This window comes from Camarhynchus parvulus, chromosome 10, assembly GCF_901933205.1.
Source record: "Camarhynchus parvulus chromosome 10, STF_HiC, whole genome shotgun sequence".
NCBI lineage: Eukaryota > Metazoa > Chordata > Aves > Passeriformes > Thraupidae > Camarhynchus > Camarhynchus parvulus.
In genome coordinates, this window is record NC_044580.1 from 13,563,211 (window position 1) to 13,583,183 (window position 19,973).

At 42.5% G+C, this 19,973-nt stretch overlaps 1 protein-coding gene across 1 annotated transcript in view; it reads right to left on the reverse strand.

Annotated features, from left to right (window-relative positions):
* AGBL1 (ATP/GTP binding protein like 1) overlaps window positions 1–19,973 on the reverse strand; it is a 263,509-nt gene that overhangs the window by 158,615 nt on the left and 84,921 nt on the right. The window contains 1 exon segment of the mRNA XM_030955469.1: window positions 1,935–2,115. Coding sequence (XP_030811329.1) covers window positions 1,935–2,115 — 181 coding nt within the window.

The window sequence follows — 19,973 nt, forward strand, 5'->3', positions numbered from 1 at the left end:
AAAATAAAAAGGAAACATTAAAATCAGGTAAAGGAAGAGGAAGATGATGCCAACTCTTACACACTCCCACAAGCTCTTACACACCAACACACACTCTTACATGCTACCAGTAAACCTGAGCCCCAGAACAAAAATATTTCATTTAATATAGGAGGAACCATGGCTACTAAAAAGCATACATATAGAGAAACAAGAAGAATATGGGAGGAGAGAGAATCCACAGGAGGATTCACAAGAGAGATGTATTTAATTTAAAGCATAAAGAAATTATTTATTCCCCTCCCCAGGCCTCATGATCAATAAAGGAGATGTGGTCAAGTCCCTGTTCTCCTGGTCCTATCCATTGAAGGTTTACTAAACTCTTCTTCATCACCAGATTTAACTACAGTTCAAGCTCATCTGCACCATGGAACACAAAACACACCTCCTGTGTGACACATACCCTTCATTCAGGTGTCATCAAGAGCCACATTCTCCCTCCTGAAGGTCCCTTCTCTGCTGTGCTGGTTCCTGACAGCTGGAGGAAAAGGTCAGCCATTCCCTCCAGTCCTGGATCTGATGGAAAATTTAACTAAGTGTAGTGAGAGAAAAAAAAATAAGGGGAAAAGCCACAATTGTTTTTCCTGTTCCTTCTGTCTATGAGGATCAAGAAAGCATTTGGTGCCAACAGAGGCCTCAAATACCCTGGGGCAGTACCCAGCTATTCTGAACAGTGCTCCCAGACTTCTGGCAGACCCAGGCCCTGGGGAGCACAGCAGCCCAAAATCTGTGACTTCACAGACTAGAGACTGTCAGAGAAACCCAAGGCGCTCCCTGGTGAGCCTCTCACCCCAAACTCATCTGAGTTTGAAACCCAGCTCGATGCAGTTGTTGCTCAGGATTTGCTTTTCTGTTCCTGTAACACCCAATCATCACAGCCCATCCCCAAAGCATGTGTGGGACTGTAGCTTAAGAAAAGTTGTTCCTCTACACTTTGCTGTCTTCCAGTGCTTATTTAAGCCCATCTTTCAGCTTTGACATTTGTCATGTGCTCCTCTGCAATAAGCCAGGGGACACAGCTGTTGCAAACCCTCCAAGACCCCATCAGCAGGTCAAGACAGCAGCCACTGGTGGGATGTGATCATGATGTCCTGCCCTTGCACTGGGCAGGACCAACAGTCATTAACTCACTGCCACTCCACAAACACCCAAAGTGAACAAATTCCACCAAATTCCTCTGCAAACTGGAGAGAGAAGATTTGTTTTCCAGGAAAGGACAAGCCTACTTTAGCTTAGTGCCTTCTTCAAGGTTTCACATAACAATACTTATTTCAGCTCAAAATATTAGGAGCAGACTTGTACCTTTTCCAGTCATGTACAGGGAGAGGGAAGTTAGTGTGGGTGGATAGGGAGGGTAAAAGGCAAAGAATGCAAAAAGGAATCAATATTTTTCCAAGATCAGATTCAGCATCTCTTAGGAAACATGTGGGAAGGAAGATTGAAAAGAAGGTGGGAGAAGGAGGAAGGTTCACTATACAGAAATATTTCTGTGAAAATTCAAGGAATCCTTATTCATCCTCCTCCACCAGGTTATACAAAGCATTAATTACAGCCAGTTTTTCCCGAGCATATCTGCTTTGCAGCTGTATTCTGCCCTGCTGCTTTAGCAGAATGGAGAAACCTGCATTTGTCAGTAAAGATCCTGTTTCTCCAGCACAACTAACACTCCTTCCAGGGAACTGAGATCTTCTGACCACAGACAGTACAGAGCCACATGCACCTGACAAATGCAGGACAGCACACCAGGCCATGCCTTAGATCCACGTTTTCCATACAGGACTGATAACAGGATGAATAAAACACAGGGCAAAGTGAATTCTCCCAGCACAAACATTGAAGATGAGACCTGCTGGGTGCACAGAGAAACCTCAGGGTAAGCACACATCACAACTCACTTGCCATTGATGACTCCATCAGGATTAAGCATGGGCACAATCTTGAAGATGAAACACTTCCTCAGGAGCTCAGCAATGGGATCACTGCTCACCAGGAACTCCAGGGTGCCCTTCATCACCCAGCTGGCATTGCTCTCCCCAGGGTGGACACGGGCTGTGAGGAACACGTAAGGACGGCTGCCTGCAAAAAGCAAAGCAAAAACACCCCCAAACTAAACAGGGCTTTTCTTTGAACAAGATCTTTGCCAGTGGATTTTATTCCTTTTGAATTTAAATAACAATCCAAAATGCAATCTAAGGAAAATACATCCCTAGACACTCCAGATATTTTCTCAGGGTGTTATTTATAAACTGATCACAGATTTGGTCCTCAGAACCAGCACAGAACCAATCTCCCTTTTTATTCTGTGATAACTTCTAGATATTTACATGTACCTTAGAAAGCATTCTGCAGGTGCAGGTTACTGCCTCCAAACAGCTTTACCATACTTTCTAGCAATTATTGAAAGTTTGATCCCATCAAATTTCACTAAGGTTTAAAAGGCAGCAAGAAGTTATTTAATTGTCTAAGGTCCTGCTCCGCTTTCAGTATTTCACCATTAACAATTCAGAACTTTCTAAATATCTAAGTAGATTTGCCCACCCATAGGGGGCTCCAATGACATGCAAGCTGCCCGATCTCTGGAAATAATTTGTGTTGTAAGGTCAAAACCATAATTAATTGAACTAAACTGATATAATTAAAGAAAACGCACTAATATGTTCACCAGAGCTGCAGAGGTTGAGAACACAAACCCAACCATTATTTCATAACAATGCAACAAAAGCTAGAAATAACAATGCACATGGCTAAGGCAAGCTCTTGGTTTTGGTGGAAAGATTTCTTCACTTTTATATAAAATAGATGCTCACTCAGATTAGAAAGGCTGATTTTCTGAAGTTGCAACTAGAAGAGTTCATCTGTTTGTAGCACTACTTTCATGCATGGGAAACATAAGCTGTGGCAATTTGAGATAGGGGAGGGGATTTGGGGGGTTGCTTTTTTAAAAAAACCCAAAGAGTAAATCAAATTTTTGCTGAACAGTTCATTGATAATCTCTACTGAACCTATTTCAAAACAGACTCGCAACTTAACAGCAAAAGTTTCCTTGTTATCAGATATGTTATTTGCTGTTCCTGTGAAAAAGCCACTAAACACATTTGGTCTGGGTACAAGCCTCCAAAAACTCTCAGCACACATATGCTTAGAAAAGACCAAGTTTGACAGCAGATTCTTTGAAGATCCCATCTGTGCTGAGCACACTTCAGGGATGGGCCAAGGAAACGGGAGAAGGCAGAAGGAGACACCTGCCAGGCACAGAAAATAAAAGGAAAGGAGAAAGCAATTATCTGTCTTAAAATGATCCTTTTGTGAGCATTCACTATCACAAGTCAAGCTGACAGATTTATTCAGTGGAAAGCTTTATCTCTCAGGGCATCACAGCCATGCCAGGGCAGGTTTGTCCTGCTCCATCAGGACAGTCAGAGCTCAGGCTCTGTTCCCTTCATGGACTGAAGGCCCCCAGCTGACAGGACTGGGAGAGGCAACAGGACAGCATGCAGAACCAAAGGCATCAGCTGAGTGCCCTTGTAAACAAATGCTGAATTAGTACCTTGCATGCCTTTGTCCTTAGCTCCCAAAGCCATCCTTCTGTTTCCAAATGTGTTACAAATCATTAATCCTTCATAGTAAAACAGGGAGGTAGAACACCATCCCCAAAAATACAGAGGGTAATAAAGGATGTTTAGCTGTTTGTCTGACCAAGAAAAGGCTGTGTCAGAGCTGGGAATAGAGGTGAAATTTCTCATTTCACATTCAAACAAGGAATAAGCATTAATTTGTCTCCTTGCCTGTATATTCTGCATAGTATATACTTTGCAGCAAAATTTATTTACATCATACAGGGACAGACACAGATTTGGAAATAATCCCACATCCACACTTCCCTCTTAAGCAGTTGGTGGGCACTAGAAGAGTGAACTGCACTGCTAGCTCAAAGAGCTCATACAGAGCAGTCATGTTCTGGTCCAGTAACGCAACTGGGGCTCTGTTTCTCAATAGCCACATATTAGATTTTTGTCATTCTTACACCTCACCATACTGGGAGGGGTTGGTACATTTTCATCAATGCATACATATGAATGCCTTAGGCACTTATGGATTGTCAAAGACTCCTTTAGCTCCTGCAGAGCCAGCCATTCTGATTTTTCCCCCAAAATTAGAAGACACTAGTTCTATTCTTCTCCAGCTAATTGTGCATTACCATCTACCTTAGTAATGCCTTATAATAGCAACAAGCAAAAGCCAGATTTCACAAAGACATCAGCTGCATTTTGCCATTTCCAAACATTTTCTCCTTTCTCCCATCACCATGATTTAGTGCTGTTTTGCAGGCTCATTGCTGAGCTAAACTTATGGGGCTGTGCAGTTATAGCTGGGAATGAGGCTCCTGAGGACTTCTAATGGACAACAGCTGTAAATAGCACAGAGCAAAATAAAATGTGCTCTCTTTTACAATTGATGAATACAGCTTTAACAACTCTTACCCCTTCTGGATATTGATACAGAGTTCAGCTTCTTAAATGAGAGGTTCATTCCTCAGTCAAAATAAGAAAAATTTTAAAAAAAACCTCTAAGCAACAGCTTTCTCATGTCACAAACCCAGGACAATTTGCCATAATTCTGCTAATTGCAATAGCATGGGGCTGGCAGAGATCTGACTTCTGCTGTTTCTCTCAAGGCTCATCAAAGTCAAGCTTGTCTTACTCAGACTCAGCGTTGGAAAAGCTCCTGGAGTCTCCAGATCTTAAACCCCAGGAAACATGAGGGAAGGGAAAGAGACCAGAGATCACCTACACTGTTCTCCTGTGGGTGACAACAGGAGGGCCCCATTGCCTGCAGGTCCAGCCAAGGAAATCTCTGAATTCCAGTGAAAGTTTCCTTTGAAAGATCCCTCCTGCCAAGCACATCCTCAGCTCTGACATCCCACCCACAGGAGAGTCATAAAGGAGGTTTGTACAAGCAAGGAAACCACAGAGCTTGTTAACTGTCTGTTCCCTTCACAGGAGCCATCCCAGCCAAATCCCACCTCCAAATGCTGCTCCCCCAGAGTGCTCCCAGCATGAAAACTAATGAAGCAGCAAATAGAGCAAAGAGCTGATGACATGGCCATAAAACTTGCTGCTCTTGAAACACCTGGAAAACAGCAGGAGTGGCCCAAACCTATGGTTTACAGCATATCCAGTTACTTTGGAATTACTGTGCTAACTGCTATCAACAGAGCTCATGAAAGGAGTAGACAGAACCATGCTCCACACACAACTGGCAGCACTGGTGGAGATCTCTGCACTCAGTTCAGCTGCTTCTCTTAATTTCTGACTTCCAGCACCCCCATAACTGCAGCCCTGACCAGACCAGCTCAGTACTACCCAGTACAGCTTACTGGTTTATACTGGTGCCCAGCTGCCCTTCCCTCTCTGCTCTTTCAGAGCTCCATGGTACAATTTCCCATGCCCTGCTAAACCTCTGTTAAGGACTCACAACCTCAGGTTCTCTCATATACCTCCTCCCAGGACCAGAACCGAGCTTAAGTCTTCAGAATCTTCAGGCCAACACCTAGGCAGCTCCTTTCCAGGTTCAGAGGAAGCTGCCAGAAAGCTCAGGTCAGCCATTTATCTCTGCAAAGCCCACATGACACATAACTTTCTCTGGGAATGTAAATAATAAAAAAGGAAAGTAGAGGAGCCTTTTTGTGCTACATAAAGCCTTATCCAACAGATCATGTCTCCTTACACTGTTACATTTCAACATGCCCGGAATATAACATGGCATCAACAATACCCAAGGTGGGAGATTAAAGAGCCACTGATTCCTCTTGCAAAACTTTGAGCAAAGAACCTTTGAATGATAATTTTACTAATGCATCACCTAATTCCCATCTCTCCTTCTCTTCACTCATTTTTGATTGTGTATATATGAATGAAAATGAGAGCTTTGTTCTTCCAGTAGTGCTAACTTGCTGCTTAATCTCCTGCCTCTAAGGGTCCTCCTCTAGTCATGTCATCACCAGGGTTCACTAAGAGGTGACTTTGATGTCACTAATCGTGACATCAACTGGGGAAAGAGAAGCCTGAAAGAAAAGAACAAAACCCCATTAACACAGCAGTGTCCCTCATCAAGGGGAGCACAGAAAGGAAATGAAAAGCAGTTCCAGATGCCCTGACCTGGGCTGCTGCTCTAAATTATTTCAAGCTGAGGTTTGAGCCATGCCATTTGTAAAGGGACAGGGCATTGAAATGATGCCAGGATAGGATTTGTTTAAGGAGTCAAAGGGAATTATGTACACAGCATGTAAAAAAATTCAGTCTAGATCTGGGTCTGGGGCTGGAACTTTCTGGCTGTGCCTCTCTAAACTTCTCTTTCCTTTGCACAAGACCAGGGCCATTAAGACACACGCTTGTTTTTCTGCTTTATGTCTAAGTACAGCATGCCTACCATGAGCATTACACAGATCAAAGGGCCAAGTTTACCCCAGGATATAGTAGAGAAAAACCAAGAAAGCAGAACTTTTCCTTCCAACTTAATTAGCTGTTCCCACTACAGGCTGTTCTGTGAGCAAATGATGGGTAAACAGAGGACCATCACATAGCTCTTCCATGCATGTCACAGCTGCCTCATGTCCTGGATCCTTCTGACATACCCAAGGCTGCAGAGTTATGCAAAGCCAGAGAGAAGAGGGGATATGGTGCGATGTACAATGAATATATTAAAGTATATTTGTAAAAAACATCAAATACTGAGATCACAGAAAACAATGAGCCTGATCTGAGGCAGAATGTGTGTCAGATACTTTTCTCCCCTCCTAAAACTTCTCCAGTTGTCAGACTTCCAGTTGCCTTAAGACAGAATAAGTTTCCCTGCCCATCTCCCCCTACACCAGATTGCTGTCTCTTTGCTGTGCCTGTTTTTGGCTAGATGCTCCAAAAGCAGATACATCTTAATACAGAGGCAAAACACAGCCTAGCAGGATGAGCTGTTGTTTTCCAGAATTATCAGTGAGCTATTCCTTTCTTAAATATTTCCTTATTATATGTATTATTACTGTTACCTATGGCAAAGAAGTGAACATAACAGATCATCTCAGCTGCCTGTTCCCTACCTTAATAGCTTGATGGGAGAGTTTCAGCCTTCAAGTTGCTTGGCAACCTTCTTTTGTGTACATGTTTTATGAATTCATTCACCTCTGAATCAGAGATGATCAGGAGCTGAATATGGGTATGGACTGCTCAGCCTCAGCTTGACCTCCCACTAATGCTGGGTTTGAACTCCAGGAAATTGGTAAGCAAGTTGTCAAGGCTGTTTTGGGGAAGTTTTCAAAATCCCAAGCTCTTAAAGCAGCAGGAACCACCATCATTATTTAGCAGGACCTTCGGTATGGTTGAAGGCAAAGGAAACCCACATGAACTAATTCCAGGTCAAATCGAAGCATTCCTCTTGGGGAAAGCTGGGGAACAACAAAACCTTATTTTCAGGGCTTACACCCGTGGAAATCCTACTGGAACCCTTTGCAAATTGCCTCAGATGGTGAGGAACATCCCATCCCAAGTGTGTGCACCTGCATTAGTCTAGCAGAAATTTCCAGCCACTGTCTCACCCAGCCCTGGGTACACCCACTCAGCATTCACTGGCATATCCAGTGTCACTCTGCACACCCCCTGAGCTGCTCAGATACCATCAGACTTCAAAACTGAAACATGCAGGTACCTTATTAAGCTGCTGTCAAGCAAATTACCTGCATTTACCTCCTGCCAGGGCTGGCAGAGGAATTCCTCTGCCTGGGTACACCTCCCACACCTGTGCTGCCATCCACCTCTGCTCCCCTCAGCCACATTCCCAGGCCATGAAACGAACACGGGGGACAGCTAGGAAAAAGCACTGCTGAGAAGGATCAGGGGATTACAGCAGATGAGATTGTAATGCAAAGCAGTTGCAAAAACGGCAGCTCTCCTGGGACCCACAGCAGGCAATGTCACAGCTGAGGCAAGGAACACTCTGCTACTTTCCTCTGCTCAACACAGTGAGCAAAAGCAAATGTCTGCAGTGCTGTGCCCACTGCTGCCCACCACAGGTTAAAAAAACTGATGAAAAATGAAGAGGTCATTGAAAATCATCAAATGTTTAGAAGTCTTAGGCTGAAAAATTGGAGAAAATGGGTTTCAGACACAGAAAGAAAAGGTGAACAGAGAGGAAGGAGAAATAACCTTTAAATTGCAAAAGGCTGCTATAAAAAGATTGCAATCACTTGTCCTCACTGTCCACTGGGACTGGGCTGCATAAAAAGAAACACAAGTTGCTGTCAGCTAAGCCAACCTGTGGTGACCTGACTGCCCTCACTGCTGTGCCTGAGTGTTGGCCCTCCCTCCTGATGGGTCCTTGTTCATAAAATCCTGTGCCTCCTCTGCAGTACCCAAAACAGGGCCAGCAGAGCCTACAGCCACATAAGTCACAATAGCTCCTTTAGAAACTCGTCCATGGCTCCTCTTATTCCTCTGGAACTAGCTCTCTGTTCTGCTGGAATTACTATTCCAGTCCACCCTGCCACCTCCTGTGCTCTCTTTGATGCAAGGTGTCTGCTTACTACTTAATGTTAGCCATGTTAAGCCATGGTAACCATTAGCCACTAATTAGTGGCTAATCAGAAATTTCAGAAATATTTCATCATCGTATTTTGACATCATTAGGGCCTCTTTGCACATACAGAACAGAATTATTTGTGGAAAATTCTGTCTTACCTGCTCATTTAGTGACAGTCTTGCCACTTCAAAATTGGAGTAATATAATTTCTGGGATTTCTGTCATTAGTAATGATCCTCCAAAGCCTCTCTATTATCCTTAATATTACCATTCCTCAGCTTCTGCCTTGAAAGGTGCGAGCAGCAACCACTAAGATGAGGTCTAACACATGATCTAGGTAGCTGATGTAGGGAACTCCAGATTATCTGTCAGAAGGCAGGCAAGGATCTATCACCCCCTGCTTCTATAACACACACATTATGGCTTTAATTTGTTCTGTGGCAGCAGGCAATTTCAGATACTCAAGTATTTTGTACTGCCATGGCCAGGCCATCAATCCATGTGTTTTTCAGTCAGCATGGGAGAAATGTAGACTGTCTTGCAGAGATGCAAGGCTTCTGAGACCTGGCAAGCAGTAAAAAACCAGTATTTTCAAGTTAGGCATATATGTGACTTTCACCTTCTGGGGTTTCTGCACAAAGACAAAAAAGCTGAACTGAGAGAAGAACTAGAGCATTGCCCTAAACTGTCCCATGCCTAAAAGAAGGTGAAGGCAGAAGATGAGTGCACAGAGACCTGAAGGACAGCTGCTGTAACAGGCAGAGCGCAGATATCCATGGGCTCTTTTCTGAGAGAAGGATTTCATCTGAAATGAAATCAGGCAGGAGGAGCAGACTGAAAAAGCTTCCATTGTCATAAAAATATCTCCCTGGGTAATCCACAGTGATGGAAAAAGGAAACCCTGATAATTTATGTGACAGTTTAATGGGATTTTGGTGACATTGGATACTTTAGAAAGAATTTGCCCAAATAGGACAGACAGGACTTTAATAAGGCTTCAGCTCCGAACCAGCAATAGTTTCACCCTCTGCTTTTACATTTCATTCTACATACCCAATGCTCACTCACAGCTCATCTTTCTCATTTGCAAGGCACATTTCAACACTGTAAGAGCAACAACTGCTCTTTCTGGTTAGATCCCCTGCCAGAGAGGCTTCTGAGTATCTGATCCCTAAAGGGATCAAGCTGCCTTTGCACCTACAGGGCAGAGCATCACTGAGCTGTGAACTCTGAGGCATGAGCTGCCCTGTGGCCATGTCCCCTGCTCTGTGGATGGCACTAATAGCTTCTGTGTGGAATTTAAGGGCAGCAGATGGACAGGCTGGAGCAGGAGCTGCTGGCAGAGGGGACGCCCCCAGAACACACTGCAGGAATAAATAAATGGCTTTCACACCCAGCGAGTAATGCCTCAGCCCCATCTCCTGCCTGTGGGGGACACAGCCCTTACCCCCAGCACAACACCCCGTGCCCTTCACTGCCATGGCTCCCAGAGCAGGAGGAATTGCTCCGAGTGCCAAAGCCGGGTGAATCCGGGGTTAATGGCATGAAACTCCACAAAGGAACATTTAGACTGAACATCAGAGTTACACTAAAAAGTCTCCCCTGTGGAGAGGTGGAAGTTAACATTAAAACCGCATTGCCCAGAGCACAAGAAGTCATTTTGTACACAACAATCCTGAAGTGGCTAGGGACAGAAATAACCCAACAGGAATTCGTTTTCTTTGCTAACTCCAATGGATCCAGTTAAGAAGCTCAAGTTTTGCTAATTTCTCCTTCTGGGAAATCCAGTAATGAAAGAAATGGTAAAAAATATTTTGTCCGTTCTGAGATCAATTTAGAACCTGCCTGTGAGCCCTAAAATGGGCATGAGAAAGGGAGACCTGCCAGTGTTTCTTTCACTACTGGGAATAACAGCCAAGTTTAACAGTTTAACACAAGTTTAAGTTATGTAGTACTTCAAGCTGTTCTGCTCTACAGAAGACAAACTCTATAGTTTATTTTAAAAAAGCTCTTTACTCTTTATGCAGTACATATTTAAAACCCACCTATTACCACCTACAGCATAAAGTAATGTTTATTCTTAAATATGTGTTGTGCTTTTAAGTGGCACAGATCCATCTCTCCCTGACTTGAAGACTTCCTCAGGGAATGACTTGAAAGTAGTAAAATATATTAGAAGAAAGTACAATCAGAGCCTCTCATTGTCAAATTGATAAAATATCTTTTTTTTTTTGTTAAGATAAAAAGCATCACAGATTGCTTCTGATGGTAAAAATTAAATTCTTGTTCTTCACTTGATTTGATATTTATTGCTCATTGCTCCAGAATCAGTCAAGCAGGGAATGTTTCTTAAAAATAATATTATTCTGTATTTCTCCTGGAGTAAGCAAACTATAAGAATTTTAAATTGTGTGTTTTCTTACACATAAAAAGCTCAGAAGAAGGAGGAAATAAACAGAAAGTCTGCAAAAAACCTTCTACCACTTTACTATGTCAACAGCTTTCCACTAAAGGACCTTCTGCAGGTTGACCTCATTTGTGGCATCACTAAATTGACTTTTACATTATTGCTGTCTAAGTCTATCCTAGATCTTGGAACTGCACTGTCCAGAGCTGATCCCAAAGGAAATTCTTGCTTTCCGCAAACAAGAGATCAATGAGGTTAAACTGTCTCCAAATTTTGAATAAGGATTCTTGTCTTCATGGCAAGGTCTCAGATGAACTCCCCAAATACCTGAGCAAAAGAACACAAAAAAGGGGTCAACATAAAAGGTCTTTCAGTCAGATCATCAAGAGAGTAAATCACCATACAGTGACCTTGTATCATGACATAAGTAGCACCATGTTCCATCTCCTAGACTGCACGATGTGTTGTGTGCCAGACCATGAGCAGAACATAAGTTTTCCAGGAGAAACAGCAGAGATGAGCCCTGAAATTCCCAACCAAGTTCATACTGTATTTTTTCCAAGCAGTTCTACTACTACTGAGATATCCTAAAGATGAAGAAGGAATCAGGCTCACATAGCACAATCTGAGCCCCAGAGTTGAAAAAGCTAGGTGGAACAAAATTTGCCACTGCATAAAGCAGATAACATGCAGAAATATCAGACAGTCTGTGGAAAGACACACTAAGCAGTCCCTGTCTCAGGTGAGTAAGGTCTTCCCTTCAGATGCCAGCAAAATGATGGCTAATGGATGATGTCTTCCTGCATCAATCACTGCAGGGAGCAGAGTGTCAAGTCAGGAAGAGTCATCTGTTCGAGGAAATAAGATGGTAGGAGGGTTAGGGTGAGGAAAAAGGTTCTTTTTATCCCTACAAGTTGCTACAAAGCATAGAAAAAGGTTCTCATGAATAAAGGAGCCAGGCTGCAGAACAGTCCTGGCAGCCCCAGAAGAAACAGAAATGGAACATGAGATGTCCTTCCTTGGCACTCCATCTATCACTGCAAAAGTGGGAGCTTTCACACAGGAGAGCTTTTAATTCTTCATAGTTTCCTAAGTGATATCAAATTTATTTAAAAAGTATTCTCCAGAAGGTTCTTTCAGGCAAATAATTTAACAGCACAATTGATAGTTCCTAATCAGTTTGAATTTCTGATGTGTAGTGCACAGATTGACTTCATAAAGCTGGTAACTGTGATCCCAATCCCAGTGCCTTCCTGCACTTTCACCCCACCACTTCCACAGCAGAACTTTGAACTTTTCCAACTCACCCTGCCCCAGAATCCTTCCACTTATAGCTGATTTTCTTTATACAGCCTGTAAAATCCACAGCATGAGCTCCTCTCTCAATATGCCATAAGAAACACTCATATCAAAACCATTATATTCCAGAGCATTCACAGCCACTTCATCTCCTGCTCTGTAAACTCTGAGTGCTTTTAAAAGAAACACTTATTTATATAGAAGAAAATCCCTGTAAATCATGGTAATGACAAGCTAATGGCTAGCATTGCAAAGATGATTTATCTTCTTGCTGTATCTAACAAAGCTTCTTATGTTAATACCTTGTTTTCAAAATATGAAGAGACTCCTAACTGATGTTTTCTAACTGCAAGAATATGCAGTTAATGAAAAACACCTTACATCAGAAAATAACCTTCCCCTGCCACCTAACACTCCCATCAACTCTCAAAATCAAAGGATCTCCTTGAATTATTTCCTTCCTCTGTATTACTTAGGGTGCTTCCCTCATGGATGAAGAAACCAACCATTCAGTCTCACTGCCTGCTTATAATCCAAATTCATTTCAGGGTTTGCATGCATTACCTGCATGTTTTAATTTGATATATTTTGATTTCTGCTTATTAAATTACATTTGAGGCAGGTTATATGGCCTCATGGGGAGTACTACCCTTTGTGCAAACATCCATTTTATCAGGGCTGAGCCTAATTTCACATTACATTCTGATAGGCTGGAAAACAAGGTCATGGTGTCTGTGTGGCAAGTGATGCCCCAGTTGGTGGGAGAGACTTTTGATAAGCAAGAAGGAGGATCCTGGGAGTGTTGTTATTTAAAGGGTATGATCTAGGATATGAAATTAAGGAGCAAGCCATCAGTGATGAGCTGTTTTAAGTCTATTGACAGCATTCTCCATAGCTGGCAGGGCCATCACCTTTGCCAGCACAGAGACTATAAGTACCTCACTACATGTTTATTGCTCATTCAATAGTTAGTAATGGCTAAAAATGGGGAGAATAGGGATAATGGGGACACCACAGCCTATAATGACGTGCCCAGAGGCCTTCATCTGTCTCTTGCTTGCTCTTTCAGCCTCTGGCCAGTAGCTCTTTTTGAAGCACAATTCCCACGAGTTGAGTTGTGCCTCATGGTGACCCTCTGGCTGTTGTTTTTGTGCCCTTTCAAAATGCTTGACAGAACTGTCACAGAAGGAGCTTGGCATCTGGAAGCTGTGGCAGGCACGATATGACCTGATTCATAAAACATAGCTAAGCAGCTTGGGCTGCCAGAGGCCAGGATTTACAGGACTGAGCTTAAAAATGGCCTTCAACGCCTGCTCTGCTAAATGCACTTCCCTACTGCACACAAAACAATTCCCAAGTTGTGAGGGTGACCTACAACACTGCAAAGTAACAAAGCAGACAAGACACTAATGTTGTTACAGCCTGCACTGTCCCCTGCTACTCAGGACAGGAAAGGAATGACCTCAGCTCTGGCTGCACCTTTTGCACATGGCTACAGGGGCAGGAGGGACTTAAAGAAAAAAAAAAAGGTTTTTTTCGGAAATTTTTTCAGAAATTCCCCAGCACAGCAAGCACAAGGAAAAAAAAAAATAAGCCAGAGATAGTTTCTACTACATTATCCACTACAGCCTTATTTTTTACAATAAAAGCCTCTCTGCATTTTTATTTCCAGCAGGCACAGCCTGATCAGCAAGGAATTTAAGGACTTTCTGCCCTCCCATCCATCTACCTATTTTCTTCATCTCTACTTCAATCACTAGTTACAGCCTTCTGTTAGGTGCTCACCATGGGACCTAAACATCCTCTGGGAGACCTGTCAAAGTCACTCTGATGCCAGTGATAATAAATTCCATCTCACTCATCTTCTCTTGAAGCATTTCATAGACTGAAGATTACATGTTTCAAGTGTGTTCCAAGTTTTGAAGGTAAGGATTCACGGAAAAATCAAGTAAGTTGCCCAAGGATAAAATACAAATCAGTCAGAGCTGGTAGCTCAACAGCTGTTTGCCAAGCTCCAGTCAGAGTTCTGTGCCATCCACATTCACCCTAGAAGTGATTTTCTACATAATCCATTACTTCAAATCACTTCCTCCTCTTTTCATTAGCTATGAAAATGAATTGAATTGTGCACTTAGACATAATCAATAGAGCCCTCTCTCAGTCATGTTATTTGTCCTATATCAAGATCAGCTGTCATTTTCATTCTAGAACCCACCCATCCTTCCCAAAATTAGCAAGCACGCGCACATTTGCAGAGTGCTATGGTATTCCTTTATCCATCATGATCCTGTCATGTTTTCAGACTAGGGGGAAAAGAAAAAGATTATAGGAAAGTGGTAAGGGAAGAATAAGGAACTAAAATAGAGTGTTGTAGTGGATCTCTCTGGTTCTTAAAAAATTTTAAAAAAAAAAGTTCCTAAGTTGTCCAGAAGTCCTTCCTTATCTGTGGGCCAAGACATTTCTCCAACCCCATTCTGACTTCTTCATTTACTCATCACCTCTGCCCTCATCATGTCTTAATAAAAACTTCAGCATATTTAATTTAACCTCACTATTTCAAAGCATCAGGCTAAGATAGAAATATTTTCAAAAGAGTTTGTTAAGCAAATTCAAGGAAAAAAAACAGAGTAAAAGCTTATAAAAAGAATTGCCAAGTGGCAAGGAAAATTACTTTCTTTTTCCCCCCACAGCTAAGAAACACAAAAATTACAACTGGTAGAGCAAATTAAATTCTAAGTGCATTGGTGATTTGATAGATATAATTTTCTAAGTGTTACAGCCACATAATAAGTGCCCTGAAATGATACAGAAGTCCAAGTTTAGCTGTCTGGGAACACTGGTGCACTTTGCAGTATCTACCGTGTCACTCGTCAGCTCGTTGATCTTATCAGCACATTTGCAGTCTGAGCAGAGCAGCTGTCCCCACTTGGTTTTTATTTCTATTTCTGCATTAGAAACAGGTGGGCAAGCTCAGAGAGCTAACAAGTTTCTTTTTGATGTAGAGATGGACAAATCCTCTCATTAACAGAATGGCCTTTTAAAAATCATTATGGCATATTTTTAGCCCCATTTCATTTCAGTATTTCTGTATAATTGCAACCCATTAATCACAAATGCTTGTTTCTAGAATCTGTCAGTTATAGGCAACAAGTAGTAGCAGCCTGTGGCATCTGCAAACTACTACTTTCAGCATATTGCTGGTTATTTTACTAGGGTAAGATTGGCTGCATCAGTCACACAGGAATGGATCTCATTCTCCAATTACAGAAATTAGACTCAGTTAAACAGGTCAGGCAGAAATCTGCATAGACCCTCCCAGCAAAATCAACTTACAGGTGGGAATTAGAAATAGCAGGTGTTCAGAATTCCAGATACAAAACCAGGAGAAAAACAAATGCATGCCATGCTTTGCAAATATGCCTCCTCACTCAATAATGCTCTTGGATAGATTAATATTAAAATCAGCACATAGAAATAGCATTTGATTAAGATCAGCACATAGAAATAGTGTTTGCTACATTTCACAAGAGTGTGGAGCCCCTCACATGGATGTGGGCAGAGTAGCTGAACAAACTATCTGCTTGCAGCTCTGGCAAACATGCACTAAAGCTGTTCCATACAATCCAAACAACTCCAGGCATTTGTGATGCACGGCTAGCTAGGTCAGCCTTTATCAGACAGAAATGCATAGCTTGGAACATTAAATCCAGAAATTAGATTGTTGTTTTCCAGAAAGTTTTCAAAGCCTTGAGGTATCAGCTGAATGACTTTTCTATTTTCAAGTCAGACGCAGTAGACAGTCTCTCCAAACCAGCCAGCCAAGATTTGAAAGCACCAAGAAATTTCCCAGTTTAGAAGGATAAAGGTGAAAGCAACATGAAAGTTATAACGCCACCCACACTGTTTCCCAACAGTCTGTTAGTTCTGGGTGTCGAGGAAGGGTTTGCCTGTGCAAGCTGAAGCCTATTGTTAGAGTGAGAAATTCAAGAGTCACAAGAGCATGAAAAACCTACCTCAGAGTAGCAGAGTTCCCTGTTAGCAGGGCACACTCTGGGTTCTGTCACAGCCTAGCAGTTCTTTAACACAAACTGTGCAAGACTTGACAAACTGTCCCCGAGCTGAGTTCCCAAACTGAAAGCAATGGTTTGCTAGAAGAGTGGCAGACCCCACGTTTTGCCAACTCTGCCCAATCTTGCCATCCAAAATAGTTTGTTCCCACAAGATCGTCAGGCATCAGAAAGCAATGTGTATCTACCTCAATCTGTGTACCAGCACAGCTTTTCTGGAACAGAAAAGGAAAAAATATTGAACCAGGAACAAAAACTGCTCTCTGAGATGGCAGGAGTGGTTGTGTGGGTCTGACAGCAGCTGGTACATGTGCTACACCCCCTGGGATTTCCAGCCACAGATTACTCTTCCACAAGGCCAACCTGCCAGCTGTCCTGCTCCCAACTCTCTGATCACAGCTTGTCTAGCAGTTATCAATGAGGAGGTACAACCAAACAGAAAGGAGAACAACTGGTCGCATTACTACTGCTAGAAAACGACAATTTCTTACCTTACAGAAGGCTTGAACCTGAGGAACTTCTTAGTGACCTTTTATTTAATTCAAGGAGCAAAAGTGATTCACAGACTGCCCCACTAGCCGCAACTTCCTCACTACTGGCCAGAAATACCGGCTTTAACACAGATGTCCAAACCCAACTGCCTTCAAGACAACCCACTTTACCCATCAGCAGGTGCTCCAGACCTTCTGATTTGTGCAAAACCAGCCACCCTGTGTAATATGACATCTGACCAATTGGGCAATATTGTGGCCAGATGAAGGAACCCCTTCCTGACCTTGACTTTTACCTTGAGGCACAAGCATTGACTCTTCCCACCTTGGTAAGCACATTGCTCCTATCAATATTCAATCTCCAGTGAAAGTCTGACCCTAAAATTATGTCCTGCCTCTCACAGCCCATCTCTGCCTCATTGAGGAGAGATTTACCTCAATTCAAAAGCTTCTCTGGCTGACTTACACAGTACCACAGGGACCTTTCAGCACATGCCCCACAGGACTACAATTTATGGCCTGGCATGGGAAATGTGCCACTCACAGAAACACACTGATTTGAGGGTTTTTTGCCACACCATAATTTAGAGCTAATAATAGAAACCCAGTAGCAGTTTAATGCTTGTTCACCATTTGGGAATAAGAGCTACCTGGGGGCTCTACTGGGCTGTGTTTCAATATCTTGATTGGCCATTGGAAACACAACACCTGCAGGCTTCTCCCAAACTATTCCCACATCAGGAAAGATTATTTTTCGCCCTTCTGTTAAGGCAAGAATTTGGGCAACCTAGCACTCCTGTAGAAACTTGCAGGTCAACTGCAATGAGAACTGGTCCTGGGGTGTTGGAAGACAGGCATATTCCAAGCAGCTGCCTATAAATTTCCAAAGCAATATGAGAAATACATACAACCAAACCATTTTCAGTTTCATTGATAATTTTCAATGCCTTGTAGCAAAAATATAAGTAGTACCACACTCCTGTGAGAAGAACCTTCTGAGGCACTTGACAAACCAATCAAGAAATAAAATAATTATGACTAAGATATGCTAATTTAGATTTTCAAGATGTTTAATTCATTAGTGTATCAGAAAAGGCTGTTATGTTTTGGAAATCTGGAGGATTGCCGGCCTTAATCTCTATTGAGAGAATCATAGAATATCTTGGGTTGGAAGGGACCCCACAAGGATCATCAAGTCCAACTCCTGATGTTCAAGCCCAAGTCCATACCAACCAAGAAGGTATTGATAACTTCTGTTCCAGAAAGCTATGCCTTTAATCAGATAATTTCTTCTCTAGAAAGGACATGCAAAGGTTATAAGTCTCTTGGGGCAAAAGTAAGACTGTTCTAAATCAAAGAAGGAAAGGTAGCTGAACAAGTGCTGAAAAAAGTGCTACAGAATTTTCTACTCTATCCCCTAAGCAGAGGATGGCTTAGAAAAAATATCAAAATTTCAGAAGGAATTTTATATTTTAAAAAATGCAGAACATGGCAGCTGAATGAAGAACACTACAAATAATCTCATTTAAGGTGCTTATTCTGCCATCATGCTGCATTAGGCAGAGGGTAGGACAGAATGAGAGATTACCCTAATATTTACTCTTTGCTAAAAACACTGTGATTGTCTATGCTTCAAAGCCCAGTTTTAGCATCCTTATTCAGTACTTTCTGTCCATTCCTTGCTGCCTTGACTACTGGAATCCAATACATTAATATGTATTTTGCCAAGCTCACAGAAGGCTGACCACAGTGTCAAAGCTGTGCTGGCAGCGTTGGCTCCACCAAACGCTGGGATTCAAAGAGCATTTGATACATCATGAAAAATACTGGCCTCAGCCTGCAGACAACCATGTGTCTGTCTCACAAATTTCATATTCCATTCAACCAGCTTCCATCTTTATGGCAGCAAGCTGGATAACTCAAACAGGAGCATAGTTTTGCAGAAATTTGTCTGCTCTTTTTGCAAGGAGCTGCCAACGCTGTTGTGACTGGGATATCAGAAAGAAAAAGTAGAAGAGATGTTTGAAATCGAAAGACAATCTTGAGAAAAAATTCAGCACAGACCATCAGTGTTGCATAACTGGACAGCTTTGCTTTGGCTTCAGAAGCTTGAGAAACTGTCTATTCAAGTGGAAAAAACCATATTCTCAATTCTGAAATTATTTAGCACTGTAGAACACATGACAATTTTATTCAGCCTTCCTTCACTGCTGCATTAAAACAGGATAACAGTTTTCACAACAGCTGACTCTTCCTGTCACCAAAAACAAAGTGTTTGGTACAAAGTGAGACAGAAATCAGCACCTCTGCCTGGCAGCCCTGCAAATTAGGAGAAAATCTTCAAATCAAAAGAATACAAAGACACAAACCTCATTATTGCAGATGCAAGGATAGAGAAAAAATGTTTTCCTCCAGTGTTCCATAATCATCTCAATCAATTTCTATACACAGTAAAATCTGTTCACTTTTAACTATAATCACAAACAAAGAGAAGAGATAGAGAACTGATGAAAGGAAAAAGCAGAACAGGTCTGTAAATGGAATACTTGAAGGAAATGTTATGCTGGTGGACATTTTCTGCATAAGATTGCAATTTGGTCCACATTAAGTACCTAGAAAGCTACAAAAACAGTCTGTCAGAGACATCATCTTCTGTTCCCATTTGGTGAAAATGCCAACTAATGGGGGAGCCCCCAAGGAGCAGGGGCTTTCTTCAGTTCTTGGTTTCTCTCCTGAGATTATCACCAACAGCAGCAACAGCTCTTTCTTCTTGTACAACATTAGCACTGTGGAATTGTCACTATAAAAGCCTATCAGGCCTTCCCACAGAAACCAGTCAGCAGCCAGAGAGCTCTGGGGAGGTGGATTGTTCCCCATTTGGCAGACATGTGAGACCTGAGGGTCCATGAGCAGTGGCTGTGCTGTTTGCACATGTGCTGGAGGGAGCGTCACACGCAGTAACTGCGAGGAGCAGATGTGCTTGCTGGTGTGAGCTGCTTCCAGCCAGCACCATGCCAGGTTAGCACTCCAGATGAATTGCTACAGGCAGCCCTTCTGCCTGCTGAAGAGATCATTACCAATCAAAGCAGGTCGTTCTACCTC